This window comes from Micromesistius poutassou, assembly GCF_964030765.1.
Source record: "Micromesistius poutassou genome assembly, chromosome: 10".
Taxonomy (NCBI): domain Eukaryota; kingdom Metazoa; phylum Chordata; class Actinopteri; order Gadiformes; family Gadidae; genus Micromesistius; species Micromesistius poutassou.
Window position 1 is genome coordinate 12,538,850 of NC_140280.1, and position 27,222 is coordinate 12,566,071.

General features: G+C 47.8%; 5 protein-coding genes across 5 annotated transcripts in view; 3 read left to right on the plus strand and 2 right to left on the minus strand.

Annotated features, from left to right (window-relative positions):
- synj1 (synaptojanin 1) overlaps positions 1–8,777 on the plus strand; it is a 32,224-nt gene extending 23,447 nt beyond the window's left edge. Inside the window, 5 exon segments of the mRNA XM_084474635.1 lie at positions 1,829–1,878; positions 2,592–2,775; positions 2,895–3,229; positions 5,059–5,394; positions 5,396–8,777. Coding sequence (XP_084330761.1) covers positions 1,829–1,878; positions 2,592–2,775; positions 2,895–3,229; positions 5,059–5,394; positions 5,396–6,058 — 1,568 coding nt within the window. The 3' untranslated portion in view covers positions 6,059–8,777.
- A 206-nt stretch (positions 8,778–8,983) lies between these two features.
- On the plus strand, positions 8,984–12,182 carry cfap298 (cilia and flagella associated protein 298). Its single transcript, XM_084474642.1, has 8 exons — positions 8,984–9,096; positions 9,364–9,519; positions 9,745–9,912; positions 10,042–10,109; positions 10,325–10,483; positions 10,758–10,889; positions 11,508–11,603; positions 11,720–12,182. The coding sequence occupies exons 2-8, from the start codon at positions 9,381–9,383 to the stop codon at positions 11,828–11,830; spliced, it is 873 nt and encodes a 290-aa protein (XP_084330768.1). The 5' UTR covers positions 8,984–9,096; positions 9,364–9,380; the 3' UTR covers positions 11,831–12,182.
- A 141-nt stretch (positions 12,183–12,323) lies between these two features.
- Positions 12,324–17,538, minus strand: eva1c (eva-1 homolog C (C. elegans)). The gene is made up of 8 exons (XM_084474641.1): positions 17,076–17,538; positions 16,622–16,818; positions 16,167–16,290; positions 15,208–15,384; positions 14,480–14,623; positions 13,830–13,901; positions 13,307–13,411; positions 12,324–13,184 (listed from the first exon to the last, which is right to left on the minus strand). Exons 1-8 carry the CDS (start codon positions 17,173–17,175, stop codon positions 12,802–12,804), a joined length of 1,302 nt encoding a protein of 433 aa, XP_084330767.1. The 5' UTR covers positions 17,176–17,538; the 3' UTR covers positions 12,324–12,801.
- A 1,146-nt stretch (positions 17,539–18,684) lies between these two features.
- On the minus strand, positions 18,685–21,310 carry haus1 (HAUS augmin-like complex, subunit 1). The gene is made up of 9 exons (XM_084474643.1): positions 21,213–21,310; positions 20,954–21,128; positions 20,683–20,818; positions 20,469–20,603; positions 20,018–20,141; positions 19,689–19,754; positions 19,502–19,573; positions 19,232–19,279; positions 18,685–19,134 (listed from the first exon to the last, which is right to left on the minus strand). Exons 1-9 carry the CDS (start codon positions 21,231–21,233, stop codon positions 19,084–19,086), a joined length of 828 nt encoding a protein of 275 aa, XP_084330769.1. The 5' UTR covers positions 21,234–21,310; the 3' UTR covers positions 18,685–19,083.
- A 268-nt stretch (positions 21,311–21,578) lies between these two features.
- On the plus strand, positions 21,579–26,548 carry mis18a (MIS18 kinetochore protein A; the record flags this gene model as incomplete). Its single annotated transcript, XM_084474644.1, has 5 exons — positions 21,579–21,810; positions 21,900–21,966; positions 22,082–22,204; positions 23,329–23,431; positions 25,797–26,548. 5 exons carry the CDS (start codon positions 21,579–21,581, stop codon positions 25,881–25,883), a joined length of 612 nt encoding a protein of 203 aa, XP_084330770.1. The 3' UTR covers positions 25,884–26,548.
- Positions 26,549–27,222: the final 674 nt, after the last annotated feature.

The following is a 27,222-nucleotide window of genomic DNA, read 5'->3' on the forward strand; positions in this document are numbered from 1 at the left end:
TTGAATCTGTGGCGCTGCGCCACACATTGGTCTATGTGTGGGAAACACTGATTTTTCTGTGTCAGCATCTGATTTCTGTTCACCAATGTGTTCCAGACACATAGCTAGTTAATGCTGATAGTGTGTAACCACCTGAGACAACAGTAGTTGGCGGGAGCTTACTGTTAGAGTAGACACTGTGCTACGTGGTTGCAGTAGGGGCAGCTCACTTCTGTGTTATTAAGTGCGTCACACTGTGCTTTCGGTCAATCTTACTTCCCATTTAACAGTGGCCATCTGTCCACTGCTCAAATTTAGTGAGTCGTTTCCCCATTTGGTCTAGACACTGAGGGCTTGTTTACTGATCTCTGGACACACACACACACACATATTTACAATTTAGGGCATTTAGCAGACGCTTTTATCCAAAGCGACTTACAATAAGTACATTTGTCATAAGAAGTGAAACAATATATCGCTGTCGGTACAGTAAAGATGTTCATAGAACCAAGTGTAAAGTACTAACAAGTACTAACAAGTACTAACAATCACCAGGCTAACCCCATTCCCCGTATACAGCAGTGATAGCTAGCTACTGCAGGTGCTACACAATTAAGTACATGCCACACACACACACACACACACACACACACACACACACACACACACACACACACACACACCGCTGTGGGCCTTGAGCACTGTGTGTGTGTCCCCTCTTTGCCTCTGAAGACTGCGGGGAATGTCCGAGCCCGCTGCTCTTTAGGAGGAGAGGCAGTGAAGGTAACTGTACAGTGTGTTGTGTTTGTAGCTCCCTAGCTAGCCGCTAGACATAGTGCACATATAGTTACTATAGTGACCTAGATATGAATGCATCAACTACTTAGATATAGTACTTGTATTGTATGCGTCGTGATTATAGTTGATGTCGTTATGATTGAATGAAGTAGGTTTCCTTCTAGTTAGTTAGTTAGTTAGTTAGTTAGTCGGCCATTAAGAAGCTTTGGGTGTCTTCTGTAGTTCACGCCCACGTGCGTTTGACGGTGAAATGAGGCCATGCATCGGTGAGATGAAGTAGACCAGCCTCCGAGTTCTCAAGAAGACCCAGCCTTTTTTCTTGTGTAAAATGACTAGTGGGGATTTCCCCCCGGCGGTGTGGTTAACCGCAAGATAAAGGAGGATGTAACGTTGCGTCACCAACTTCCGTGTATAGTTCTGAAGAACAAGAGGGAACCGCAACAAGTTATTCATTGGCTCCAAATTAATGTGCAGATTTAAGAACACTATATTCGTTATCTCTAAGGTTTTTTTGACCACATCACAATCAACAGCTTGCACATAACAAATCCTGGGTCTAGTGCAGTGCCAGCGTTCAGAACGGCACGGCTACAGCTGCATTCCCCGGCCTAGTGTGTGGCTTGTGCATAACGGGTGTTGTGGTTCTGATTTACCTTGTGCTGCCAAGGACCAAAGAGCCCCGCTATCTCTGGGCCCGACGCAGCAGGTGAGTGGGCTGGAAACTCGACTTAACGCTACCGGTCGTACCACATGGGACAAACCACGGGTGTGCACAAAGGTCGGATCGCCGTTCAGCCTATGAACGGCGGGTTTATCGCCGACTTGAATAGCATTGGGGAAACCGAAAACTCGGGACTGGACTGGACTGGACTGGGGGAGACTGGGGTGCATGACACGAGCATGGGAACGACTTTCTGCTGCACATCAAGCCTGCGGCCCCGGCCCCCCCCCCCCCCCGCTGCGGGCCCCCCCCCCCCCACTGAGCATGACGCGGGGCACTTGTCCCTGTGTGCGGCCCCCCACGGTGACTCCCTTCTTGTGGTGGTTTCAGGGCGGAGCGGAGCAGCGGGTGCTCCCGGGTCCGGAGGCGGGCCCAGACCGGTGAGTTCAGAGCCTCCAGGGCACACTGGGGTTCAGGGTCAGCTTGTGTCGTAAACACGTCACACCAGGGTCGTATGTTCTCCTGTAAAGCCCTTGTGAAGCTGCACTGCCCTACAAAGGCAAAAGACCTTAACTCGCCAGAGTGTGAAACTGAGAAAAATGACGTTAAAGTTTCTGGGTATGTATGTTTACGTGCCTTGGTGACAATTAAAGAGCGGTAAACTTGGACAGTATGATAAAGCCAGAGTACAGTAACATCACGGCGGTACACCGTAACATCTCTCTTGATGCCTGGCTAAACAAAGTCAGAACACCTTAACTCAACTTCAGCGTGCCGGAACAAAGGCTAAGAACCGTAACGACTGTTACGGCGTTCAGCTGTGGTTTCTCCTATGGTTTTGGAAGTTACGGTTGTCATAGCCCTTTATTTTCTCGTTAAAACAATCAAATTGACTCACAGTATTTATTCACATGATAAAGGAGGTCTCAAATACCCCAAAAATGACATTAACTCATTTTTGACCAAACATGATGTTACATTTTGCCTTTGTAGGGCAGTGTAACTGTAGCAATAACAGTGACTGAGCTTGAGTTGACCTGTGTTGTCCACAGCCTCAGTTCCCCCAATAAGGCCGACCAGACCCGTCTGCAGTAACCAGGGCGGGACGGGGGTCATCCTGGCCTCACCCTGTGTATGATCCCCCTCTCTCCAGAACATTCCCGCCCGAGCCGGTGTGATCAGTGTGCCCGCCCAGGGCCGCCAGACCCCCCCCGCTCACCCAGGAGCCCCCAGACCCATTCCAGAGGTCCACCCGGGGGCCCCGCGCCCCGTCCCGGATAACCCCCCCGGGGCCCCGCGCCCGGGCCCCCTGACCAAGCCCACCGACCTGCCCCTCGGTGAGTGCACACACGAGTGCACACGCGCGCACGCACAGACACACACACACACTCATGATGCACGTATCCATACTCACGTTCCTCGTCGCTTTCTAACCCTCCGTGGTTCCTCCCTCCAGGACCCCCTCCCTCAGGGCCACCGCCCTCCCTCCCCGCCGCGGCCGGCCCCCCTCCACCGGGGCCCACGCCAGCGAGACCCCAAGTCCCGTCGGCCATGCAGGCCCCCATGATGCCTCAGCCTCCGCCTCAGGCCCCGCCCTCAGTGCGGTCCCAACTCCCCCCACCCATGATGCCCACCTTCACGGCCCCCATGCAGCCTCAAGCCGCCGCTGCCGGCCCGGCCGGGACCCCCCAGGGTCTGGCGTCCCCCAAGCCCCCCCCGCGATCTCGCTCCTCTCACGGCCTCCCCCCCGACGCCGCCGCAAAGGCGGACGCTGCCACTCCGCCGGGACAGGTCGGTCCGCTCGCTTCCTCCCCATCCAGACACGTAGTGCTGCAGGGTAGACCCTTTTCACAGTAGGAGCAGCAGCGCTGTAGCTCACGACCGTCACTACGGGTCAGTGTGATTTTTAGGGTCTGGCAGTGCACCGGTATAGACACGACTTGTCAAGTCGATGGAACCCGTTAACGGTCCCACGGCGTGCCACCAGGTGTGTCTGCCCCTTGTGACATCACAGGCGGGCGTGTCCACCTAGATGTGTGACGGAGAGATGGGCAACGTTCGCTACGGTCCACTGGGCGGGCTGGTAGACTGATCCGTCCAGCGCACATCTAGGTGGACACGCCCACTTCTGACGTCAAAAGGGGCAGATTTCCAAAACGGCTTGTGACGGCTAATCACACCACACCTGGTGGCGTGTCATGGGGACCTTTAAACCATGTTGAAATGACAGCAACGGGTAGTTGTGTTACCCTACTGTTGGCAATCTGTGAAAAGGGTCCATGAGATGCTGCAGTATGCATGGTCGTGGATACTCGTGGTACCTTCTGTGTGTTGTTTATGACGTCGCAGTTCAGATGGAGCGGAAGCATAGCATTTATTTGTGGTGTTTATGAAGGGGAAATAGAGTTAGAGTTTGTCTGCAACAAATGTTAGTTGAGTAGTTATTTTCAGTTTTCACAGTCTCAAACTTTCAAAAGCAAATGCCATCACAAATTCTGAAGCATCAAGCAGCAAATGTTTGGTATTTGTACTGATAAATGATGAATGGATTATACAAATTTGATCAGATTTCATTGTCCGCCCATCGACTTATCGATGAATCGACTAAAAAAGTGTGTCCCTTGCTGCTTCGATGCGTGTAGCGCTGTGTGTTGTTCTCTCTGCTGTGCTCTTACGCATTTGTCTCTCTCACACAAGCCGGAGAAGCCCTCAGGGTGACAGGTATATATCTATTTACTACAAGCACCTCTCTCACTCTTCAACCTGCCATAGAATCACAGCTCAGCGCTGCCATCTGTGACCTGGACCCCCCCCTCCCCCCTCCCCCCTCCACCATACACCAGTTACTGACTACCTCCGCCTCCATCTTGTTTTGTTACGTATTAGCCTCGTGCTCATCTTCGTCTTTGTGCATCATTGACGTTCCCTTAATCCGCCCGGTAACCATGCACCGTGTTATTGTTGTCTTCTCGCCGTTAGATTAGTGTATGGGTGAACCTCATTTAGTCAGTCCACAATGCGGCCCGTAGGTGAATCTGTAAAACATGTAGCTCTGCTTATTGTCCGCTTATTGTCCGCCCCCCCCCCCCCCCCCCCCCCCCCCCCCACCCCCCACACACACACACACACACACACACACACACACACACACACACACACACACACACACACACACACACACACACACACACACACACACACACACACACCCCCCCCCCCCCCCCTCCCAGAGTCCTTTCATATCTGCTCTCTTCAGTAGAAAAAGTGATGAGTGTGCAGGTATGCAATGACTTGGGAATCGGGATCAGCGCCCATTGAATAATGTTCATAATGTGTTGATATAATAATAATAATGATGATAGATATAATAATAATAATAATAATAATGCAGTCTCTAGGTATGTTTGCTTCATGTTGCATTCTTATTTTATTTTTTCAATTTCCGTTCTAAGAGGAATTCTTTATGATTCGTACACAGTCGCTCACAGTCATTCATTTCTTGGAGAACACGCTCGTTCTAAGCTGGTTGTCTGATACTGTGAGTGTGTTAACTTGGTTCACACCAGACTCCCGTGTGCGCGGTCGCCAGTTGCGTCACCGTCCTCTCTCTCCCTCCGCAGGCCAATGGACTCAACGGCATCCAAGGACAAGCACAATGGAAGCCTGACCCCTTCGACACACTCGCATCGAACCTCCTCTCCTCCTCCACCTCCTCCTGGAGCAACACCCGCTCCCTCCCCAGGGGCTCCTCCCTGCGCTCTCCCCCCTCTGCTCCAGGCCACCTGTTCTCCTCCGGCACCCTGCCCTCCTCCTTCTCCGTCCAGGCCGCCCCGCTCTCCTCTCTGCAGGGCCTCCAGCCCTCCTCCACCTCCTCCTCCTCCTGCTCCTCCTCCTGCTCCTCTTCCTTCTCCTTCTGTAACGCCGCGCTACTCCCGCCCCCGCCCGTCCCGTCGCGCAGACCGCTCGCAGGAGTCGCTGCGCGCCTCTCCCCTGCCCCCCCCGGGCGAGGCGGCCCCCGCCCGGCCCAGCAGCACCAACCCCTTCAGGGGCCCGCTGACGGTGCAGCAGCAGCAGCAGCAGCCCCCCGTGCAGCCACTCCCACCTGACCTCAGACCCCAGCCCCCCAGCGCCCTCTCTCATCTCATCTCTCTCATCCCCCTCCCTGCCGCGGCTCCGCCGCCGACGGCGCCCGTACCCCTGCAAAGGACCATGTCCCTGCTGGGCGCCCCGCTCGCGCCGCCCTCCACGCCGGCCCCCCCGTTCACCCCGGGCCCCACCTTGCCTCTGGCCCCGCCCTCCTCCTTCTCGCGCTCGGCGACGCTGCCGCCGCCGCGCCGGCAGCCACCCCCCCCCGCGGCGGGGCTAGACAAGCCCCCCCAGCCCAGGTGGGTCACCTTCGACGACGACGACGACTCTGACTTCCCCCACGGGGCCGCGGCCCCGGGCCTCCCGCCACCCGCCTGCTCCGGGTTTGACCCGAACCCTTCCTGGGCGTCTTCCTCCACCCTGTCCTGCCCAGCGCTACCTCCGCCCGGCCGCGGCAGGACGGCCCCGGGCGAGCCCCCCAAGCAGCCCCACGGAGCCCCCCTCTTCTCCCTCGACTTCTTCCAGGATTCCTAGCGTCAGCCACATGGAGCGATGTATAGCTATAATGTTTACGTGTCTGTGTGTGTGAGTGAGGTATGTATAAAAGAGATGGTGTTTAAGATAAGAGTATAGACCAGACCTCTGAATCCGGATAAAAGAATAGGAAAATATTTCTTGGGTGTTTATGAATGAACGGCAACACAGGAAATGTACAGGCCACAACGTCTGTTAGCCCATACAAAGTTATCACCATAGTTATTTTTCCTTTTACATCAAAAATGATCTTATGAATGGCTCATAAGACGGTCTATTTTTATTTAGGGCATTGAATACGTTCCCGGGTCTATATAGTTGTATAAGGTACTAAATGTGCGTATTTGTCAGATATTTGTGTGTTATGTAATTTGCGGTGCAATATGGGTCCCACAACCAGCTTATTGTGAGGTCGTCACGCAAATATATAGAATTATCTAAATAGTCACAAACACACTGGTTCATATCCACCACCCCAAGAGCTCCGGCAAGGGTCACGGCTGTGTCATATCGGACCTCATGGAAGTGCCCTTTAAAGTAGAACGCTTGTGTTTTTCGCTAGCTCACTCAGTTAAAAAAATGACGTAAATGGCTTTGCATTGGCAAGTAGCTGCGTGTGTCTCCAAATGGCTAAGCGTGTATAGTGTCACTGATCAGAGGTAACGCAGCTCCGGTATATTCAACGTGTTGAGCAGAGCGGCCAGAAACTGCATCAGTGCAGTAGCGATACTTGCAACATTTTATTCTTTTTTTTTTAAACATGAATGTACTTTTAAGTTGCACTGGTTAGTGACAGTCGACGAACTGGCTCCTGCAGCTGCTTGCTATCGCAGAACGAATGCTCTGTGATATTATCTATCAGGGTTTTCGCTGTCGGTTCTCTGTTGGTCTCTGGGCTGTGTACGCTTTGCTAAATTTGATTTTGATTTGATTTTTTTTACGGTATATTAAATACAAATGTATACATGGTAATTATTATGTACGTTTGTTCTCCCTGGGCTGATATTACTCACGCGACGCGCGTTTCTATATCTGTGACAACCTGTTATCATTTTGAATGCAAAAACGTGTGACTGACTTGCACTGACGTTCCGTTTCCGTACATTCTCATGGTCGTTTTCAACGTGGTGGTGGTGGTGGTGGCGGCAGGGTTTGAGCCCTGTGTATTGAAAAGGGTAGAGGGTTTGACGCAAGGGATCGGAAGCTGCTTCCGCCTCTTGTCTAGTGGTTAGGCGTAGATTACTCTGAATTGATCCAAAGCTCCATAGCCATAACTGAGTGTAGATGGGAAAGCGAGATCCCTGAGGTCTTGGATGACCTTCTCTGGGTCTTTTGGCATATCCTACCGGATACAAGTGAGGTGCATAACAATTCCATGCAGTATGCTACAAAAAGGGCATTTTTCTTTAATTTGTTTTGTTGTAAAAAAAAAGATGCATATTTTTTCTGTTTGTAAAAAAAAAAAAAGCTCTCTAGATGATCTATTGATGATGTGTTGAGAAGTAACGTGCTGTGTTTGAGGTGTGTAATGTCTCATTGTGTGTGTGTGTGTGTGTGACGTGTCTGTGAATGTGTGTGTGCATACAGATTTGACCTCCAAACAGTCGGTCACTGTATTCCCCTGGCAGTGGCTTGAACCATAGAGGATCACTGTGTCACCTACAATGGTTTGTATCGTGGCATTAGGGAATATGAAATGTACAGTCAACACATTCAGTTTTATTTTTTAACTTTATTTTATTCTTTAAAGCACCCTGCTGAGAATGTGTCCCATTGGAATGTGGAGATGTTGACCAAACCTTCACTGAAAAATAAGTTAAATAAAGTTTAACTGAAGGGAACAGTGTTGGCCGACACACGCCACAGTGTTGCCATGGGTACCTTGTGGACAACCGTTTGGTGCAGTCGTCTGCTTTAAAAGACTTGCGTTGGATTGTTAAAAGTCTGTTTTCGTGGTATTTTCAGCAAATGCTCTTGGCCGACCAATTGACCCCACAGGTTAAGTTGTCATGTTTGTGTTGATGGTGGTCAATCTCGCTCACTCTCTCTGGAGTTTTTACTGGTATCTATGGTATTGGTGCATATGAACATGAATAACCAAGCGGTTGTGGTTGTTTTAGATCGTCCCCACTATGTCCATATTATATTTGGCTGTACCCCCTGCATTCATAAATGCTCCAAGAGTCGAAAGGTCATGCAGAGAATGTGATGGGAGTAACACTTTACTAATGTATATCTTTGTATTGCAACCCAATGTTCTTGATATAAATATAAATAGATATTTATTGGCTTTGCAAAAGAAATATCTGTCTGAACTGAAAACAGCTGAAGTGGATGCGGGCCTACTGCTCATGGCTCTATATTGGACTACATGTTATCCCGAAAACACCTTTATTCAATCCAGTCGTACCACATGTTTGCAGTAGAGACTGAAGCGTTCATGATAGCTTAGTAGTGCTTATTGTGTCCAGTCATGTTCAGATGAGATTTTATAGAAAACAAATTGGTCCTTTCGTTAGTTTGGTGTCCCCTTTTTATGCTTCTGATTCAAGTAGTAAATTACAAATCTGTGTTGTTGACCATACTCTGTATGTATTAATGGAAAAAGTAAGCTGCAGTTTATGTATCAAATATCCAAGAGTCCATATTTAAGTGAAAAGCTGACGGCACATTTATGTATAAAGCACTTTGTGTTGTATGTATGCAATAATAAATGTCAGTTGACCTGCAAGTTTTGCTCTTTTTTTCCAACGTAGATTGTAATTGTTTCATATGAGTTTATTCCAAGCAAGACAGTCTGTCTCTCAAATATGTTATACGTTTGTGATTATCAGTTTATCAGAAATACATTTTACATCTAACCCTGTAGAGGGCAGAGTTACCGCTTAGATTAGTAAAGTCACTTACATTTGTACACGAAGAAAACCTCTAGAACGTTTACAGTAGACCACAGTGGATAGTACCATGACCATATGCCCTGGCTGACTTGGATATTACATACTTTATTGCCTTTATATGGAAGTTTCATCACAGTGCAAGTATGTACACTATGTTTTCGGTGCAGGTTGTATATTCGTGAGTGGAAATGTAAACAATCTGGCAACCCGAGACGAGGGCCAGCGCGAGGACCCTTCAGGGAGGGCTCGAGCGGCCCGTGTTTAACGTTGCTATGGTTACAGGTTATGTTACCACAGCTCCAGCAGACCTCCCGTAACCGACGCGGTGTTGTCGCATTATTGTTGTTGTTGTTGCTGCTGCTGGAAACGGAAAGAAACAATAAAAACCTGCTGTGTCCCCACCGTCAGGTGAGCGGGGTCTCGTGATGGTGCGGCTCCACCTGAAGCGCGGCGACGAGAGCCAGTTCGTGCTGGACGCCGCGGCGGACGCCTCCGTGGAGAGCCTCGTGCGGCGGGTCGCGGCCGTCTACAACGGGAGGCTCAAAGTGGAGCGGATCTGCTCCGGTGAGGACTCATACATCTCACTACACATCTCACTCACACATCTCACTACACAACGCTACACATGCTGACAACAACACAAGGGACGACACTGTCGTAGTACGACCCGCGATCTCGCACCTTCCACACGTTTAGCAGTGACTTGAGTTATCGCGATAATAGCATCCTCACTGCTTCATTTTCGGTGAGAGTTGTCTGACGTCTTGATGTTGATTTCTGCTCTTGCAGAGATGCCGGAGCTGGCGGAGCACGGGGTCACACTCCCGCCCAACATGCAGGGCCTGACGGAGGACCAGGTGCTGGAGCTGAAGCTGAAGGATGAATGGGAAGAGAAGTGCATTCCCAGCGGAGGGGCGGTGTTCAGGAAGGACGAGATCGGGAGGAGGAACGGCCACGGTCAGCCTCAAACACTTTGTTGTTCCCCACCCAGATCAACATGGCCCCGTCAATGTCAACAAGACTCGGCTTTTAGACGTTATCTGTGTTGTGTGACCTGAGATCGCCCCCTCTCGTCCTCTTCTGCAGCGCCAAGCGACAGGATGAAGGAAGTGCTGAAGAAAACGGTGGAAGAGGCCCGGGCGTTAGTCTCAAAAGTAAGAATGACAATAAAACGTCATTTTCTTTCTTTAACCCTCATGAGATGAGATGAGATAGTCTCTCTCGCCTCACGGGGTTCGATGAACCTCGGAAGGAATGGAATTGGCTTCTGTAAATCACCCTGAACACACACACACACACACACACACACACACACACACACACACATTCTTTGTTCTCACTGTCTCCCTCACTCTGCCGTCGCCACTAGAAACAAGCACAGGCCGGTGTTTGCGTTACCGCGGAGATGGTGAAGGAAGCCCTGGACCAGCTGCGGGGCGCGGTCATGATCGTCTACCCCATGGGGCTTCCTCCTCACGACCCAATCAGGATGGAGCTGGAGAACAACGAAGACCTCTCGGGAACGCAGGTGAGGGGTGGACTTCTGTCCGTCCACGTGCCACGTGGTCCGGCTTTTGTCCTTTACCCAACAGGCCGACAAGAACTGAGCGGTTTATCAAATACCAATATCACAGCTGAACTAGTGTGGGATTTCCACAGAATATCATAACTTTTAAATCTCATTCTGCCTTTTTAGTTTGTTTCCTTTTCATAAGTGTGTCAACGTCTTTAGGGGCGACAACATGCTGTAACATGTTTGCGTTCTGCCTCCTCCTCCCTGTGTCCGTCTCCGCGGCCCGCAGGCCTCTCTGCAGGTGGTCCCGGAGCAGGAGTGCCAGCTGTGGTGGGCGGCCAAGGAGCTGAACCGGGAGAAGAAGCTACAGGACTACGTCGGCAAAAATGAGAAGACCAAGATTGTCGTCAAAATCCAAAAGGTGGGAACTACTCATTTTGTATGTGTTAAGTTAAGACTGTGTGTTCTGGTTGAGAAATGTCAATGTGTATTTAATTGTTCTGAGACTTCTGCTCTGCACCATTGGTGGTGCAAGTGCGACGCCTAGTGGCGAAAATGGGCAGTGTTTTGGTGACATTATTGTGTTAAGTGGATGAGTTTAGTTTCCACGTTTCAAACGGAGAAGTACTGTAAGGCTGTTCTGAATATCGGATCCTTGGAGGAATACGTCCGTAAGTTTCCTTTGGCTGTTGTCAGTAGATAGTAATTAACACTTCAATATGAAGGCAATAATTTAATAAGATATAATTTAAATATATAATATAAATAATATAAATATGAAAATGTGAATATTTGGCTAATTAGTAATTATATTTTTGTTTGTATTTCATAGTTTTACATAAAAGAAAAATGCTTGGACTCTTCAATAAATCTCCATCTTAAGAAGACAAACCAGCTTGATTCTTTGCCGTTCGCTATCTGCCTATAGCCATTGTTAGGACACAACTGCTAGGACAGAATACTATAATGCGTGAAACTTGATTTATATGACCGTCAAATACATTTGACGTTAACGGTATTCTGTCGCTGTTCCTTTCAGAGAGGCCAGGGGGCGCCAGCGAGAGAGCCTGTCGTCACAGATGACCAGCAGAAGGAGATGATGATGCACTACTACAGAAGACAGGAGGAGTTGAAGGTAGGGCCAATATTCATTAACATCAGGAAGGGAAGAAGGTCAGGAGATTTACCCTTTTTTTAAAAGACGGTAGGGGGTTATATTCTAAAATGTCAGCTCGGTTGGTGGTGTTTCAGAAACTGGAGGATGCAGACGATGACAGCTACCTCGACTCTGATTGGTCGGACAGACAGGCCCTGAAGAGACAGTTTCAAGGCCTCAACAACATCAAATGGGGACCGAGATAGTAACGAGACCTCCGAAGTTTGGGACCTCAGACTTCTCTGGACCAGCCTTAACCACTCGTCAGAGCTACCTACAGTATGCCTAGTTTTAATCAATGTCTTCACTGCTTAGTTCCACCAACAACAGAGCGGTGCAGCCATAATGTTATCGTGTTGTTACAGAGGATAACCTGGACAACCCGTTTCTGTAGAATCGACCTGATGGTTAAGTGGGTCAAGTTCTGTTGGATGGCGTGACGACTTACGTATAGGGCAGATTGCAACGTTAAACAGACCTGTTTGTGTTGGGTTTGTAGCCTTCTGAGTGAATTCTCTTTTTTTCTTTTTACTTCATAGAAATGTTTTTGTTCTTCATAGAAATGTGTGACTTGTTTTATTTAAACTTCACTGAAATAAATGAACTGCAATGAAAACAAAATGCACAAAATATTCCTTTCCTTGTCCAAGAAAAACCCAACAAAAAGCATTGTGTGGCGCTGTTTAATATGTACATACTGCTGGTGTTCTGATTACATTAGGCAACGCATTAGAATGTCCTACGAACCTTTCACCCATCAAATCGCGGGAAGAAGGATGCAACACCTTTCCTCTCTTTGTCCGAGCGGTGAACCGTCCGACCGCCACCGAGCCGTCCTGAGACAGGATGTCGCTACAGAGCGAGGTTAGGGTCACCCTCGTGTGTTCCACGTCAGCCACCGCTTTCTTCTGGAGTTCAAGGTGTGAGCGAGTCAGTCCCACCTCAGTGAGTGTGGAACCATTCTGGAAACATCTGGCTGACCGATTCCTCCCGGTTGTTGAGCCTCCAAGAAGTGTGTTTTCCAGATAGGAATCAGGAACCATCAGGAGTCCTTTCCTGGTATTTACCAGGAAATAACACGAGTATGAGACGCAAACATCCTCCATATAACCAAACCTGAACCATGAGACGAACTACAGGTTGATGCTGCTGCTGCGTCGGCTGAACATGGTAACCACTAGAGGTCTGGGGCTCCGTTCATGTACGCGTTCATCCAGATCTCCTGCATGACCATCTCCCTCCTCTCCATCCTCTCCGCCCGCTCTGCCGCCTCGCACACATACGTCACTTCCTCCCAGTCCTTGAAGGACTTCCTGTCTTTGGTCGAGATCAAGGAACTGGATGTTCCGTCTTCCTCCTCCTCCTCGTCTACGCCGTCAACATCACCAGCCTTGTCCTCCTCCTGCTCCACTCTGCGGTGGTGGGTGTGGCTCCGGGCCCTGGCAAGGCATCTGATTGGCCCTGGCCTGCAGCTGACCTGGACGGATACGGCCAATAGGGTGAGCAGCAGGCCCACGCACACGCTGCAGGTGAAGAGCAGGGCCGCCATCTCGGGGTGCTCTGGAGACAGGAGGCAGGAGGCAGATGTTGAAGCCAAGCAGAAACTACAAACTTGTGTGTGTGTGTGTGTGTGTGTGTGTGTGTGCGCGCATCGTGCATGTTCTGATCCTGCAGGCGCTTACCTTTGACGTAGGCGTAGGTAACGAGCGAGTTGCTCATCATCGCTCCCGGGTACACGGGCAGACCGGTGCCTTCTGGGAAAGGGGCTACCACATCCACAGGTGGACCTTTGGAGGGGAGAAGAATGAAGGATTAACTAGTAATATAAATATCATAAATAACAAGCTGGAATATAGAGCGTTGACATGGCGCATTAACAGCGACAACAAGTAATCAGTGTAAAATCTGATGTGATTCCTTCTGGATTCAATTGGGTCAAGCAAGCAACTGAAATAACAGATTCAGTCCATTGTATGCTCTTTACTGTATAAGCGGAAACAGGGTTTTTTCTGTTTTTCTGTTGAAATGTCAAAACATTTGTATCCTCAACATTGCTTGGTGGAAAGTTGAAACTGCAAAGTTTCGAGTTTCGAGAAGTTTAGAGCTAACAAGGTGAAAAGGGAAAATGATCACCTTCATGTCATGGTATTCATTGTATAGGCTGTATGTATTGAACGTGTCATTAAACATGCATAACACATTTACCATTTTCCAGATCCAGTGGAGGTAGCAAGGAGGCCAAGTCAGGGTCTGCAGCTCTGAGCAGGGTCTCTGGTACTGGATGTGGGGAATAGAAAGGGTCTGGGTTAGGGTACCGTTAAGACTAGGCTGCTCTCATACACCTCGAAACCTCTGGGCTTCACCAAGCATAGACTCACACGCAGAATTATGCAGTCTGGTCAGTGGACTTCCCCCAGTCACTCATTGTGGCACACCAGGTTACATGTATACTGCTCTATTGAATAATTGTGTATTGTCAGCCTGGAGTCAAGTCCTTTGCGAACATTGTCTGTGTATGACCTCACTGGCATTTCAGCCCAATTACAGGAAGCTCCACCGGATGCCGGCCTCAACAAAGCTGAGCTCAGGGTTGATGGTTCTCCACTTACTGTTTTCTCTGTGTGATTTGGGAGGGGGGGTGGTGGTGGGGGGGGGGGGGGGGGGGGTGATACGACTGATTGCTCTGACCAGTATAAAGGAAACTTGCGTAGGAGACACAATATTCGTGCCAATGGGATAACGCCAAGAGATTGTGCTGTACAGATACATTTTTTCATCTACTCAATTTTCTATCCCCAGGCCTTTCATTTCTATTATGTGACGAAAGGTGGATGGTTTATTTTAACTTTATTTACCGCAAGCGTAGAGGACGGTAAGGTACTTCCTGGTTCCGGGCATACAGGGGTCCCTGAATGTGTGGTTGTCAACGGTTACGGTGCATCTCTGTTTGCCGTAGCAGGACCGGGACACTGTGTGCACAGCTTGGTGGTTCAAACACTCTGAGAAGAGAGAGAGAAGAGACACAGTCCATGAGAAGGGAACGACTGCAGCTGGGGGATGATTGACTGAGCTGATACGTGAGGGATTTTTTATTTTATCTAAGTCTTAATTTCAGGGAGAAAAGAAAACATTATTATATTGGTACACCTAAAGCGGCACATGACTTCCCCATGCAGCCATCACTTTTGTTTATGAATTATTTGGAATAGGTTTAAAGCATAACATAACCATGGCTAAATCAAGTCAGTCCTGGAGTTCTTCTCTCCAGGACTGCTTGATCATCCTTGGTCCCTCCTGCTATTTTACGCTACTTTACAACTCTCAAATCGTACTTCCTACAGTACCTTTAACACAACACATAGTATTCATTATTCTATTATTATTACTACGAACAATTGAGCATAAGCACGAGCATAAGCAATCATATTATTACAGTACCACAAGCTCCCCATACGCTTCCCTACCGGTTGAGCTAGGCAGCACCCGGAATCATCTCCTATTAACACTCTCGACTCCTACTTGATTGCCGGGCCGCGTACAAACCAAGAATCCCGCCTACGACGGCCCCGTCCGTCCCACTCACCAAACGGAGGAGGGGGGGGGCTGCTGCTGGTGTTGGCGGTCAGCTGTGGGGGGCAGGCGTCCGCGGCCCGGCCCGGAGCGCGGCCGTAGACAGCTGCGTAGATGGTGAGCACCCTGGAGGCCTTGCAGCGCAGCCTCAGCCTCTCTCCCTCACACACCCCCAGGCTCTTGTGCTCCGCTGAGTCGGGGACACACACACACACACACACCGCGCACACACACACACACACACACACCATACACACACACCGTACACACACACACACACACACCGTACACACACACACACACACGTACGCACACACACACACGTACGCACACACACACGTACACACACACACACACACACGTACACACACACACACGTACGCACACACACACACACACGTACACACACACACACCGTACACATACACACACACACACACGTACACACACACACACCATACACACACACGTACACACACACACACCGTACACACACACACACACACACACGTACACACACACACACACCATACACACACACGTACACACACACACACACACACACACACACACACGTACACACACACACACCGTACACACACACCGTACACACACACACACACACACATGTACACACACACACACACACCCACACACACACACACACACGTACACACACACACACCGTACACACACACACACACACACACACACACACACACACACACACACACACACACACACACACACACACACACACACACAATGTTAGTTCAACTTTGTGGGTCATGCGGGAACAGAGTACACAAAGGGGAGGGAGGGAGGAGGGGGGGGGGGGGAATGCCAGTAATGTGATAAGGGATCAATGCCATTTGCCCAGTAAGACCACATGAAGACTAGCCCACACACCCACACATTCCGTTAGTGTGTGTGGTGGCGGGCTGGGCCAGGGGCAGCAGGTGGGGGACTCACTGGGTTTACACTTGTACACCGCCGTGAGGTATTTTCTGGTGCCAGGGCACAGCTCCCTCCCAAACAGTGGCGGGGTAACGTGGAGCGAGCACTGCCTTTGGCTCTGACACGCGGACATCAGCTTCTGCAGAGGAAACAAAGTCCTGACTCATTGGTGCCGCTGTGGTGGTGGTTGATTGTCGATTGTCAAACTTTCTAGGAACCACAAACCCTTTCCTCACAGAATTCCTATGCAGAACCATAAAGATGCTTAATTTGTTTTCACAGGTGGTTTGTGTGTGTGTGTGTGTGTGTGTGTGTGTGTGTGTGTGTGTGTGTGTGTGTGTGTGTGTGTGTGTGTGTGTGTGTGTGTGTGTGTGTGCGTGCGACAGAAAAAAGGGAGAAAATAGTGCACCTGCACCAAACTAATATTAGACAATGAATGTGCACAGTGGACCGCTCAGTTTTCAACGCACCTGTAGCGCAGTTAAAGCGGAGCAGCTGCTGTTTGCCGCTCGACCCGGCGCTTCTGCGCTGCCGCATAGCCGCGCGTCGTCGCGTCCATAGAAGGCGGAATGCACGGAGATGGTGGAGTGACGCGGGCAGTGCAGGCGCAGCGGCTGTCCGTCGCACGCGAGTGCGTGTTGGCTGGTGATGATTCTCGACAGGTAGTCTGGTAAAGAAAAATACTTTTGAAGATCCAGATAGGTCTCACACTTACTCTTCAAATATGCACACAAGAGTTACCAACTTTTCCCATCGTTATTATACGCTTGAATGTTTGCATATTAATAATTGGACCATCGTCTGAGCATCAATCAGCACCATCATCATTCGACTAGGCTACTATTACCGTCGTTGTTGATTGTATCATTGTTTTCTAAATCGGAACGGTTGTGGTTGTTGTGAACATGCATCGCGTTGTCTTACTTGAGAAGTCGGCCAGGCCCTCCATGCGTGTGGTCCACAGGAGCAAGATGAGACTAGACCATTCGAGTCCATGGATCCGTATCCACTTCATGGTTTGCATTCCCACTCTCTGAGATCATGTTACAATTCACGGGCTGATATACTGTGCGATGGGCAACACCAGCCTTAAGGAGAGGCGAGCTGGAGAGAGAACAGCTTCGAGTGCCAAACCGTGCCGCGCCAAAACACCATGCTGGCCAAACAACGAGTCAACAAGTCGACATCAAGGAAAAAAATCGGCCTCTCTGATGAGAAAGAAAACACCGATTTACAAAGACGTCCTGTCTAAATCATAACACACACACACACACACACACTTTCCCTCTTGCTGTCCAAGTTCACTCGAGAAGGCAAGGCAGAGTGGAGGACTGAAAATAAAAGCTGCGCAACAAGTTGTCAGGACAGGTTAAAAGGGAGGCGACGAGACGACAGAACCGCGCGCGGCTGCTGATGAAGCCCGTGTGAGGGGCTTTTAAACGGCAGGACGGTGAGACGCGCGGAAACAGACGCGCTTCCACTTCCATAGAGTGGTGGTGTGGGCGTGGCGGTCAACTCTAGTTTAATATAAACCGGGAGAAAGGGGACGGCCGGGCTGAATGCCATCTTGATAACCCATTGGTGGAGTGTTTACCACGACGAGGCACATGTTGGTCTTGCCAGAGCTGGCCCAGTTTTGCGGTCCATTTTATTTTTAGTGATGATAGAGGCGATGGCGTAGCTTACTGTCGATTCTCGACAGTAAGTCGTACTTACTGTACAGGTTCAACTGATTCAGTTCAGGAATCAGCTGATGTCTTTTCGAATCCTATACTCTCTTCATTTTCCGCCTAGGCTGATTCATTATCAAATGAATTACATTGAAGTTGATACAAAAGAAAGTTAACCACTCAGAATCCATGCGTCTATTTCGTAAATGCTATCTTAGAGTTAAAGCCTTCTCTTGAATCAAAAGGGGCCTTTTGGATCATGTAGGCCGGTCCCATTATGCTAGTGCCCATGAGCCTCGCCATAGTTACCCTCCTTGGCAACCCAACCTGTCAATCTACGGGACAGCGCTCTGGTCCAGGCTGTCGGCGAAGTCAACATCCATTATCTGATCCGCTGTGTAGAGTGGCAAGAGTAAGGAGTTCGAGGTGATATTTTGCATACAAAGTTGAGGAGAGGGCCCCTCTGTTTGCCTCATCGTCTGTAGCGGCTTGAGGCACTTTGGGAGTGGCTCCTGAACTCTTTTCTGTGCGTTATCCCTCCACAGCCCTTGGAATTTTGTTTTCTTACCCCCTGGTGAAGAAAATAAGGCAGCGCAAGTGAATGTATGCGTCTAGGTCGTCCTCGTCAATTCAACAGATTAGTCGTTTTCTCATCTTTCCCATGTAAGTCGATGGTCCTAATTTGGCCTTGGTTTGGTTAATAGATGACGCTAGCCCGATATATATTAATTAAAACAAAATAAGTTGTTTAGAACTGTTTTTGTTATGACAGCAGTCTTTGGTGAACGATTGTTGTTTTTAAACGAAAGAGCCAAAAATTTTGAACATCATTTATTTATGAGATTGTATCATGATGGCAAACGTACACTATCTAAATGGCATCACAAAATAGAAAGCTGTGGTACAAAGGCATACGATTGACTCATTCTCATAAGCAAATTAAAAGTTGTACAGGCAACTGATTCTTGTACAAAGCATGTATTCAGACAAACTACAAACCTAGCTCAAACCAATAACCACACCACGTGAGATAAACGGCACTTTCTGCAGTGAAAGTCAGATGTTTTTTTGACTATTCTTTTTTGATCCCTCTCCCCAATATGTATTATGTAAAACATAAGTTGGCAGTAGTTTAACATAGTGTCACATAAGTGTCTTTAGTTTAACTCACTGGTAAAGACGATTCAATTAAGTTAAGGCACGATAATAAACAGGATTATTTGTATCACATAAAACACTTCAGTTAATATAACGTCAGAGATTTATTTTTGCATGAAGTCCATGTTGACCTCAAGCTTAGCATCAATGGCAGCCTGAAATTAGGAGAACATTTTAGTTAAGGAAACCGTTTTGATTGAAAACAAAAGACATCCACTAATATACAACTATATTTTTGTATTAAAAACTCACCAATTCCCTTTTTGCCTCTTCCACTTTCACTTGAGCAAGAGATGGACTCTGGCAAAGAGAGAAACAACTTATTTGTATATATATATATATATATATATATATATATATATATAATGTGTGTGTGTGTGTGTGTGTGTGTGTGTGTGTGTGTGTGTGTGTGTGGACATCTAGACATCTTAAAGTCATTTTCTCATCTTTAGTGCTCACAAAAACACTTTCCAATTATAACAGCTGTGGTGGAGGAAAGGGCCAAAATAGAAAAAAACTTACTGGGCTTAAGTCCAGGTAGGGCTCCAGTTTCTTTGTCAAAGGGATTATTTCCTGTCTCAGAGTGTTTACCTCCTGGAGAGAACAAGAAAGCAAACACCACCATTTATTCTAAATTCAAACCTTCTACTCAAAATGCCCCCTCCCCGTGCCGTCATTTCTTGACTTCAATTTACAGTTGCACACTGACCTCAAATATTTCCATCAATGCCTGGTGAGAAAACCTCTTCTTCATGTTCCTGGAGGAAATCTGATCCTATGGGGACCAAAAACATACCAAAGAAAATAACTAACAAGGTGGGCTTTTCTGGATGAACTACCACCACCACGTGTAAACTGTAGGGATTAACAGTTTGGGATTGGCTAATTTGACAATTATTAATTATTGCATTATTATAAAATATTTAAATTGGCATCATATGGCTGGATTTTTAATATAGTATTTAAAAACATAAATACATTAAATGAAACATCTTCAATGTTAGCCATAGTAAGTTAGTACAAGTGGTGCAAGCAGACCTCTGCTATCTTCCTCCGGTTGCTGAGCTCTCTGGACTTTGTTTTAACAAAATCCATATTGAGTAGCCTCTCCTCGGCTTGAGCGCCCCTCACTGCCTGGTCCATCACATTTTTGTTGATATCCCTGAGAAGACCAAACCAACATTAACAATCCATATGCACGTTATCAATGTCTTGTGCACTTCAAGACAGCCTTACGTGATATGTGATATGGCAGTTACATTTATAATAATCATTTAGCTTATTTTTCCCAAGGCCACTTAAAAATAAGTAAGTCAACGCATGCAATCAAATTTTGAGTGGCTGGATAGTTGCTGCACAACCGAGTATCTAGAGGAGTCAACAAAAAGAAGAATAGCCCTATGCTATTATGAGGCTTAGTGGCAGTGAATAGTCCTTCAACAGTTCCACTGCGGGCCATGTCAACATCACTGTATCACAGCGCTCTTACTCTTGTAAGCTCTTCCGCAGAACCAGAGTGGCTCCCAACTTCTTCCGGAGGGCCTTCAGCTCCCGGTCAAGTCTTTCGTCGGATTTCTCAGCCTCCAATACGTCATTTGTCAGGTGATTCACCGCCGGAATGAAGCTACATGGGGACATAACGTTCACCATTCAGAGGGGTTCACATCAGGTTCTGTGTCACAAATAGTTCCATCGGTACATGCCTGCCCAGTGACGTGTCTCTAACTCCGAGCACCATGGCATTATCCACAAGAGCAGACATATAGTCCGCCGCAGGCCTTGATAAGCACGCACAGGACAGGCCAACGCCTTGCAGAAGAACTTCTTGCAGATGAACGCCTACAAGTAGGGTAGAATGGAAAACTGTGATTTATTTTCGACGACAAAAAAAAGAGCAATGCAATGTCAGCAGGCTACCCCAACTTGTCAATCAAAGGAATACTTGTCAATCAAAGGTTTGAGCTTGTTACTTACTATCTGCATGATACTCTGAGCCTTTCTGTTTGAAATCATCTATAAGGAGACTCGTGTCCTTGCATCGCACCTCACTAGCCACTGCCAGCTGGTGAAGGATATCCACCGTCCTAGTATTCACCTCAAACTGTGGAACTGGCTGCTCACCCAAAACGGTACTGAGCCATGTCTGAACCTGTCAGCGGAAAAAAACGCAAAATATTGAATTGAATTCACTGACAAGCACAAAAACATATTAGTACATAAGAGAACATACTACCTTCTTCATTTTTTCACACATGCTGATGGCAAGACGAAAGGAACCCTGCGGTGGTTTTGTTTACTAGGGTTATGCCCCTATCCCGCGCGACATCGAATACAATTATACAACTTCCGGTCGAAGCAGCCAATCAGAGGACAGACCGCGGCATGTGTTAAGATTCATACACAAAATGCATTATCCTCACCTGGAGAAACAAAATACAAAAGAGACACGTGTATTCATGTATGAAAATAGATTAATCATTATATGCAATTACTCGTTTTAATTATACATTCAGTTCGTCGTAGTGACGGTTTTTACATCACTTCCTTACCCTAGCGTCCACCCGCGTGAATTTCAAAAATAGCTTTCCATAACACGAACATGGCCTCCAAAAGTTCAAGAAAAGGGGACTCAACGCTCCGACACCACGCATTCGACGGGCAAATTGATGAATCCACTCGAATCTTCCAGGGCGACGAAGACACCTGTAACTCAGGAGAAGATAAGGACGATGGCCCCGTTGTCTTTTTCTGTGGGAATTGCAATTTGCCCATCGGAGACTCGCTGTCATGGGCTGGCAGTGATAATGACGAGAGTCAAATCCATTTAAAACGTGAGTCATTCGTTGTTGTTTTTCTTTGCATCACGCCGTGCATGCGGACTCAACGCTGCGAGACTTATTTCTACCCTTTTCCATTCCAGGCGTGACTGAGAACGTTATAGTTGGGAAAGAACAACGCTTATATGAACCAAAACCAAAGCATCGCTGGTAAGTAAGACGTGACGGTACCGTAGAAAGGGCAGCTTGCATTATTTTGCATTGATTTGTTTGTGTGTAGAATAAGGTCACCGTTCGTTCTGATGCTGTTGTCCCTCTGGTGTAGTCTGGTCCTTGACCTCTGCTGTAAGGGGTGCACATCTGTACTGGGCATGGTGTATCTGTCGACACCTAAAGCTCTGGATTATAAGAGGTTGACCTTCTGTTTCCGGGTGCAACAACTGGAGAGGTAAGTAGTTCACTGTGATGCGTCTTGTTTTGAAAGTTTGAAAAGTAACAGACTAGTGCCATTTTTATCTGAATGATCGGAGAACATAGAAAGGGGGCTACTTAAAATAATAAACGTAATATGGATTACCTGAGACATCTAGGCTGCCATATCTTATCATTAGATACTACTTTTATTAACTCATTTGAATGTGGAATACTTGCAGTTTGAGTTTTGGCAAAATGGATATTGCATCAATCTTAAGTGACTCTTTTAAACTTCCGCTTGAGTAGACTAGTCTATATTGTCTAAAATGTGTCTATTGAGAAGTAACATTGAAGAAAAACAATGAAAGAAGTTGAAAACGCTTGCTTGACTGCAAGTATTGGTGCTAATGCTGGTGGGAGGACAGAGGACCAGCGTTTACAAAGAACTTGACGAGCACCAGGACACGCCTGTTGTCCACTTTCTGTTCCATACACAACGCATAGAGATGACCATGGCTACCTGCCTTACACTGCTGGTTTCTTTGGAAGCTAAGCAGGGCCGCCGGGTTTGCTCCATCCTTGAATGGCAGACCAGATGGTGATGGTAGAGGTGCTGGAGGGCCAGCAGGGGGTGCCCTTTGGCCTTACTATTTCCAATGCACCAGGATGGAGACGGGCAATCTGTCCTGTCGGGTTGCGCCGTCTTTCGGATGAGAGGTTAATCCGAGGGAGTCCTGACTCCATGTGGTCACTTAACATCCCATGTTACTCGTTGTTCGAGTAGGGCTGTTAACCCCTGAGTCCAAGCCAAATTGGCCATCCAGGCTCTTTAACCAACACGGTCCTCCTTATCATCCCCTGGTCTTTAATTAGAAATCCAGTGCGTGTTGTGCTTTATGGCGCGCACTGGCTGCTGTGCATTTCCCAGGCGGGTACTACACACTGGTAATGGATGTGGTGTTATATTCACCAACACATACACTCACTATGTAAAGCTCTTTGGGTGTCTTGACAATTCCAAAATACTTTTTATTATTATTATTATTATTATTATTATTATTATTATATATATAAAAAAAATATATATATATTTACAGTATATAATTATTAACACAGTGCCAATTCAAAGTCCATACACCTAGTTTGTTTCTCTTTCAGCTATGTGCTGGGCTCGGCAAACCAGGAGGTGGCAGCAGAGAGCCAACCGAAGCTGCCCCTCACGGTCGAGGACAGAAGCGACATTGAGCAACAACTGTTGGAGGTCTGTCCGCTTTGTTTGCTCTTTTCCCCGCCCGTACTTGTCTGAGCATTTATCTGCATCATGGAATATTGAAAAATTTGTGGCACGTAACATCCGCTTACCAAGGAATCACTGTTGCACATTTTGTTTTACTTTCAAACTTTATGGAAGGAGCTGTGAATGCAAATTCCAAGTAAATGTAAAACCTGTTTTATTACCTAATAGTACCGAGGTAGCTGGCTAAAGGTGAGCAATATATTGTATGAGCCTGGCCATGCAGAAGTGGTAAGGGAATCAGCAAACCCTTTGTTATAGAGGATGGAGTGAGTTGAAATGAATTAAATTGTTTTTAATTAAAGTAAGGCAAACTCATTCAACTCGTGGCTCTTCCCCAGAAAAGCAGATGAACTGATAGGGAGTGTTACACGTGTTCTTATCAGAATACCTCAGAAGTCTGGCACAATTGTTATTCCACATCCTCCAAGTAGACGTGTTGTTTGGCATCCAATGCCCAGTGGGTTTGGGTAGGCGATGACATCAGCCTAGCGTGCTGCGCCTGCAGAGCTTTGAACCAGGCGCCAACCTCCCACGCTGCAATGTCCTCAATAAGGGTTTCATTCTTGATTTAATATTTTCCTGTTGCTGTAATGTTAATATTGACATCACACAAGGTTATTTCTTTTTAAAGTATATTTACCTTTTTAATATTTTATTTGGTACTCTTACGTCACTGTATTACCCATTTCCAAAGAAAACGACTAATTCCCATCCATGAGGTCATCTCCCAACGTGATTCATTCCAATGAAGCCTTTGTTTAGTATTTTGAAAATAGCTGTTATTCCATTAATTGACCAGTAGGTGGTGATCGTGTCAACGGGGCGGTAGGGACCCCAACACAAAGGACAATAGATCCTATTGGGGGCATGTTGAGGAATCTTTTTTTTTTTTTTTTTGAAAAACATGTTATGATCATGAGGTCTGTGGGATTAACATGTCACCACGTGGCATGTTTGTTTTTGGCCTATTAAAGATTAGGATTATTTTGGAACGAACCCTTCGGCGTTGTTTTCATTCATGACAGTATGCCTGTCCTCATCTCTCTGTGGCTGGTATCTCAGGCAGGAGTTAAAATAGAAAGAAGCGTTATGAGTTATGGGCTGTTGGTGTCTTCATGTCTGGACTTATTTGTTCACCCCAGTTCATCAGTTGTTAAATTTACAATCTAACAGCTTTTCAGGGTTTTCTTATTTTGTCGGGGGGTGGGGATGGGGGCTCAGGGGCTGACATCACCAGCGGCTGACATCACCAGCCTTTGTCCCATATTAATATAGCTAAGCCATGTGTGTGTATGTCAAGCAAAGGGGTTCCTGGATTCAGAGTGATTGAATGGCCCTGGGCTAAGCTAGTACTATACTTAAGATTTGTTTTGTCTAAAATCCTCCTCAAATGCCAACAATATTATTTATAAGAGTAGAGATTAATATATACATATACTATGTATGAGATTGCCTTAGGTGCAACTAATGATTTTCATCTTCTTTCCAATCTCTTATCTCTTTATTTCCATGAATCGTTGAGTGTAATGTCATAACGGTGAACTGAACACCCAACACTAGTTACCAGAGCAAGTAGACACAAGTAGAGAAACTATGAGTGGAACATATTTTACTTGATCAAAGACTGATGAATACTCAATCATGAAAATGTTAATAACTTTAGTCAATAACCTTCTTTATATTGCTTTTCTGTCGACTGGCTAATCAATGATTTGACTTATTGTTTCCACCTATATTAGCCACCAATACAGTATGTTATTGTTATTGAACGTGTATTTTATTGGAAGTAAAACACAGTAAACTAAATACTGAGATGTTGCATGATCATTTTCACTGCATTAATCCCCTCGTACCTGTGCTGCATCACCAATGAGCAGCTGGCCACAATGCCAGGGTTAAACTCTTGTTTATGGAATATTAGACGCATATTCCCTAGTAACATTCCTCAGCGACTGGACGGCTATTGGTACAGAAGATCCCGGTTGCCGCGCCGCGAGCCAGTTTTGTCCGGCCACAGCTCCGATGTTCTGGAAGCTGTAGTCGTGACCGCCAGCGTTAATGTATTCTTGTCTCTCCATGTCTCGGGACACTTGTTTGGGTACATTTAACAACTGTCTCCCCGCGTCCCACCCCTGCCCACCTCCTCCTCCTCCTCCTCCTCCACCACCGCCCCCTCCCGCCCCTCCCCGTCTCCACTACCCTCCACGCATTTATGACTCTCCTCCAAATGTTCTGCTGTCTGATCTCTCCCTCGCCCGCCTCCCTTTTTCCCCCCAATCGCGCCTTCTCATCTCCTCTCTCCCCCGTTCCTCTCCCCCGTCTCCCCCAGATGAAGACCCTGGTGGTGTCCATGGCTCAGAGGATGGAGAAGATCGAGGAAGGGCTGCAGCCGGACCTCGACGAGTCCCTACCATGAACACACACACACACACACACACACACACACACACACACACACACACACACACACACACACACACACACACACACACACACACACACACACATGCATTCCGTCATAGGCAGGTTCACACGCACAACACTTGTGACTCCAGCCTCCTCTTTGTTCGGTGCTGAGACAAAGCCGGCTGGCTCGCAGGGCTCCTGTAATCAATCAGCGATGTCGCTTTAGCTCGCGGCGGCGCTATCTCCTCCCCCCCCACCTCTCCTGTTGGCTGTGATGGACACCAGTGTGGACCCTGTGTTGATTGGTGCACTGGTACTGAATTTCACCGAGGTGCAGAGTAAGCACATTGCTGTATTGATCTGATTGTGTGAGGTCACGCATGTCATGCACACACACACACACACACACACACACACACACACACACACACACACACACACACACACACACACACACACACACACACACAAGCGCGTGCGCGCACACTCAGACACACACACACACACACACACACCTCTTTGTTCTGTTCCTTGCCTTGCTCTGGACCTCAGAGTCCTGAGCACTGTTTCTGTCTGTTTCATTGTGTTTGTTTGGAGGGTAACTTGTCCTCCTGACGGGAGGACAGCGCTCTGGCAAACGTCTCGTTCAAATGTTTCAAATAAAAATAATCCTGTGGTTCACGTGTCCCAGTGTCTCTTGTGTTCAACGCTTTCGCAGATGATCCAGGATGATCCTGTGACGTTTATTCCGTCAAATCTAAAAGTATCTTCATCAGTTTAAGACACAAAGCACCCCCCCCCCCGCCCCCGTTTCCATAGAATGTGGAAAAGGGGACAGATTCACTATTTTTGGAGTGTGTTCAGTAACCGAGAAAGTGTGTGTGTGTGTGTGTCTTCGTGCGTGTGCGTGATTGTTTACCAACTAATGTGCCTAGCAACACTTTCTACCAGGGCGGGAAAACGTGGAACGGATCTTTCTCTCTCTCTCTCTCTCTCTCTCTCTCTCCCCCCTAGTACCACACCCTCGCTCGTCCACGAGGTTTCATCAGCCCTCGGTGAAAACAACAGTGAGAAGGGGCCAACCAGCATGCTTTGCTGTATCCAAGGGCAGGTTGCTATGGAAACTGACAGCACGTGCTGCGCGCCGTTGCCTGTTGCCATCCCGTCACCGTGTTTACCACCCGACGAACAGCCAGCCTGCCTGCTGGACCGCGTGCCTGCCAACAGTCCTCCTCCCTCCCCCCCTCCTCCCTCACTCTCCTCCTCCCTCCTCCTCCCTCACTCTCCTCCGGCTCCTGAGAGGAGGAGGGGAGGGGGAAGGGGAGGAGTCTCGTATCATCCTCATCACC